Below are 3,661 nucleotides of genomic sequence, written 5' to 3' on the forward strand. Positions count from 1 at the left end.
AGCAGGAACGGAAGGGCCAAAGGCACTAAGCAGATTTGGAATTCTCGTGGTTTCCAGCCCATGACACCAGTTGGGATGTCTGTTTTATTTCAGTGCAGCTATTTCAGGAACTTTTTTTTTGTTTGTTTCTTCCTGTCCATCAGCTCTTGGGGAGATTTCTTACTGGATGCAATTCCTGGCCTGGTGTTTGACACAGCAAAAGGTGACGTGGCGCTGTGGACGAGCATCCCGAGGCAACTGCTGATGGTAGGTAGGTGGGACTGAGGGAATAATGGTGCAACCTGGTGGAACTTCAGCACTTGATCTGCTCTGAAGTCTCAGTGCAAAGGCACTGCCTTGTCTAGCAGCCCAGCCACTTCTTTTGAAGTCTTCAGGATGACTCTTCTGAGGTTGGCTCCATCTCAGGCATTGCCTAATTTATTACACTGCTTTTCTTTCCTATCACAGTGTCCTTGTCTGGCTTTTTTCCTCCTAAAAGTAATGCTCTTTGCTTGGGATCTGTCAGACAGGCATAATTCCTCTGAGGCCAAGCTTTTCAGTCTTTAAAAGTTAGTGGATATGTAAATTGTTGTGTGACCTCTTTATGGTGATCCTGTCGTGCTGATCAGCTCCAGGAGGAACAAGTGTCTCTTCAACTGCATTTGCTTGTCCTGTAGCATTGCAGTAGCCCCAGAGCAAGGGAAAGTGAGCTTTCATGGGGAATGTGTAAAACAAACAAAGGTGGTTGTTTTGGGACTAAGTGTTAACCTTGCAAAGATAAAAGAGGAGTGTCCAGAGTTTGACAGCATTTCTGTACTGGCTTAGGCCTGGTCTGTGCAGCTTGAATTCATGTGTGGATATTTAGCAGGTGAATACAGCTGACTCCACCAAAAAGCTGAGCAGCCTTTTGAGGAGGCTTGCAGACCACCTGGACCCCCCCAGGGAACTGAGGTCATCTGACATGAAGAAGGACTTCATTATGCACCGGCTGCCGCCTTGCTTGGGATGTGACTCCGATTCCTTGACTCCAGGTGGGTTTGGAAGTTACTAAAACTGGCTGATGCCATGGCAGAGCTGTTGCTAACTCTGCTCCTCTTGGGACTGTTAGTATTTTATGGTAGGCAAAGATCACAGTCCAGCATCAGCTTCATGTGTCGTGAGGCCCCACGGGTGTGTTTGCTCCCCGTGTCTAGTGGGAGAGATGACACTGCCTTAGAGTGGAATAAAGATTATCCTAGACTGGAACTGGCAGCTGTGATAAACTGTATCCCGAGAGCATTTAACTGGTAGCAGTTTTCCCTGGGCTCTAGCTTGCTATTTATTATAGTTACTTGCAGACAGGAAAGGGGAGAGAATTAAAAAATCTCTTTCTCCTTGCCCCCTCCACAACAAGTTTGAGGACATGTGGGTGTTGAAACATAGCTTAACAAACAGTCCAGCCTTGAGAGAGTGGGGAGAGCACAGGGGGGCTCAGTTCAACCATTTATCTGGTTTTCTTCCTTTCTAAGGAGGATTTATTTTTCTTAGGTGGGAAATTGCCAAAAATAGACAGCAAAATCAGACTGCAGCTCAGAGATCACACTCTCATCTCCGTGGAACCAGATCAAGAGAATGCTGTGGGTACAGTGAAGCCACCTCTGTACATTTGGGGTGGGCTGGGGAGTGCATGTGAGGCATGTGAGTTGTTGCTCTCCTGTGCCAAAGGTCTATAAGGGTCATGCAGTTACACTGAGCTGGATCCTGCATCCCATTAGGGTTTGTTAGGATACTGTGGGGTTGTTTGTTGAGTGATATGGCACATTCCAACCTTCTGGAGGGGGGGCTTCCAAACTAAATTCAGCCTATGATTCTGTATGGGAGGTACATGGCTTTTGTCTCAGGTTTGATGGGGTAGATCATTACAGCAGCTAAATGGCCTCTACAGGTCTTGATAATAGGGTTTTTTTCTATTCTTTTTATTTAAGAACAGGAATAATTTATAAAAATAGGTTTTCTCAAGAGAGGGAATTCTGCTGGTTGCAGCTGCTGCTGTGGCTGCATTTAGTCTTCACTTCTGGGTTATCTCTGTATCCAAGCAGGTGCCAGGGGCACTACTAAGTTGTTCCACAACACTGATACATGCATCTTGCATTATGCTGTGTTTATACTGCTTCTTATCCATGAAGGTTTTTTAGTATGAAATTGTAGAAGTGCTTTTTATCTCACTTTAAAAAAAAAAAAAAGGGGGCACACAGCAAAGATTATCTTGTACAGTTTGGGGTTTGTTTGGATGAATTGAATGTTTCCCAAGAAAAACACACCATAACTTTCTGAGTTTTTCCTCCATTTTGCTTGTGTCCATATTGAGACTGTGTAGGTTTTGGAGACTTTTTCCCCCCAGTTTTTGGGCCACCTTGCCTTCTGATGTCACACAGATCAACCCAGGATGACAGGACACATGGAAGACTTGTGTCCACAAATTCCATGTGCAACCTGCCCAGAGAGCTCTGAATTGCTTTGCACAGCTCTGACCAAGGACTGATGATGGGCATGTGATTTTTAAGAAACAGATCAGTATCAGACTGGAAATGTGTTGATGCACACCTGTTCATTAATGCTTTCCCTTAAATGGCCTGTTTTCTGTACAGCATCACTCCTGGGACTCTAGCAGGGGCAGTTTTAAGGCAGAAGATGATTGTAAATAAATTTTCAGAGGTGTTTTGGAGAGTCCCTTATTGCTGTCGGAGGTGGCTGTTGGAAAATTCATCTGGGAGGGTGACTTGCATGCTTTGTTGTAAGAGTGACTCCAGAATTCAGGAGCATTGGCAAGTGCAGTGAGATGAGTGTGAGGCTGTGGATCACATGTAACTGTTTCCTCCCTGCTGTCTTTTAGGATGAAATTCGCAGGGAGATGGTTTATGTGTATCATTCCTTAAGGAACAGGAGAGACACTCACATGATGGGGACAGATGACACTGCCAGTGAGGATGGCACGGCCCAGGTTTGTTCCTGCAGACCCAGCAAAAATTATCTTTCCATGGTGGGTTTTGCTGCATGAGATGAGCTTGCCCAAAATGGCAGCAGGGCCTGGGTTCTGCCGTGATCCTCAGCACCCAGAGCCTTTCTGCCCAGCCCTGCAGTGCCCAGATGAGCTGAGGCTGCAGCACAGAGGCAGTTTAACAGTGGAACTGAGTAATGTGATCTCATGCTTCATTAAACACTCGAGATGTTGACAGGATTTCTGGTGCATGCCTTATGGCCCAGTGAGCAAAGCTACTGGAGCAACTAAAACCAGCTCTTCCTGGTGTGTCCTTAGCACATCCTCTACTGAGGCTACTGGATAGGCCAGCAGATATTCCCTAGGGATCACTGCCATGCTAAACCCATGATAGATTCTGTATCCAATGGAACACACTGCAGGGGTGTTCATTTTAGGGTAGGGTGGGTCAGCACTGTGAGTAAAGACCTACTGTAACAGTTCGTTTGGATACATGTTCGGAATAAAGACAAGTGCCAGAAATATTCAAACACACAAACTATCTTTTATTACAGTGAGAATAATAAAAATAGTAATAAACTTAGCAAGAGGAATCAAAAACCAAAAAAAAAAAAGATACAAAATAACTACCTTATCGGTTGACATTAAAACAAATACTACAAACAGCTTTTAATACAGTATTAACTAGTGAAAAGAAAAGGGGGT

The 3,661-nt window shown here is 44.9% G+C and overlaps 1 protein-coding gene across 1 annotated transcript; it reads left to right on the forward strand.

Moving 5' to 3' along the window:
* Window positions 1-143: 143 nt before the first annotated feature.
* LOC113940819 (ribosomal oxygenase 2-like) lies at window positions 144-2,998 on the forward strand (the record flags this gene model as incomplete). The annotated part of the gene is made up of 4 exons (XM_027631969.1): window positions 144-246; window positions 848-1,010; window positions 1,507-1,595; window positions 2,852-2,998. Coding segments are annotated over 4 exons (502 nt in total), but the record flags the coding sequence as incomplete, so codon positions are not given.
* Between the last annotated feature and the right edge of the window lie 663 nt (window positions 2,999-3,661).

The sequence above is a fragment of the Corapipo altera genome, unplaced genomic scaffold (genome assembly GCF_003945725.1).
Source record: "Corapipo altera isolate COAL_440 unplaced genomic scaffold, ASM394572v1 60922, whole genome shotgun sequence".
Classification (NCBI taxonomy): Eukaryota; Metazoa; Chordata; class Aves; order Passeriformes; family Pipridae; genus Corapipo; species Corapipo altera.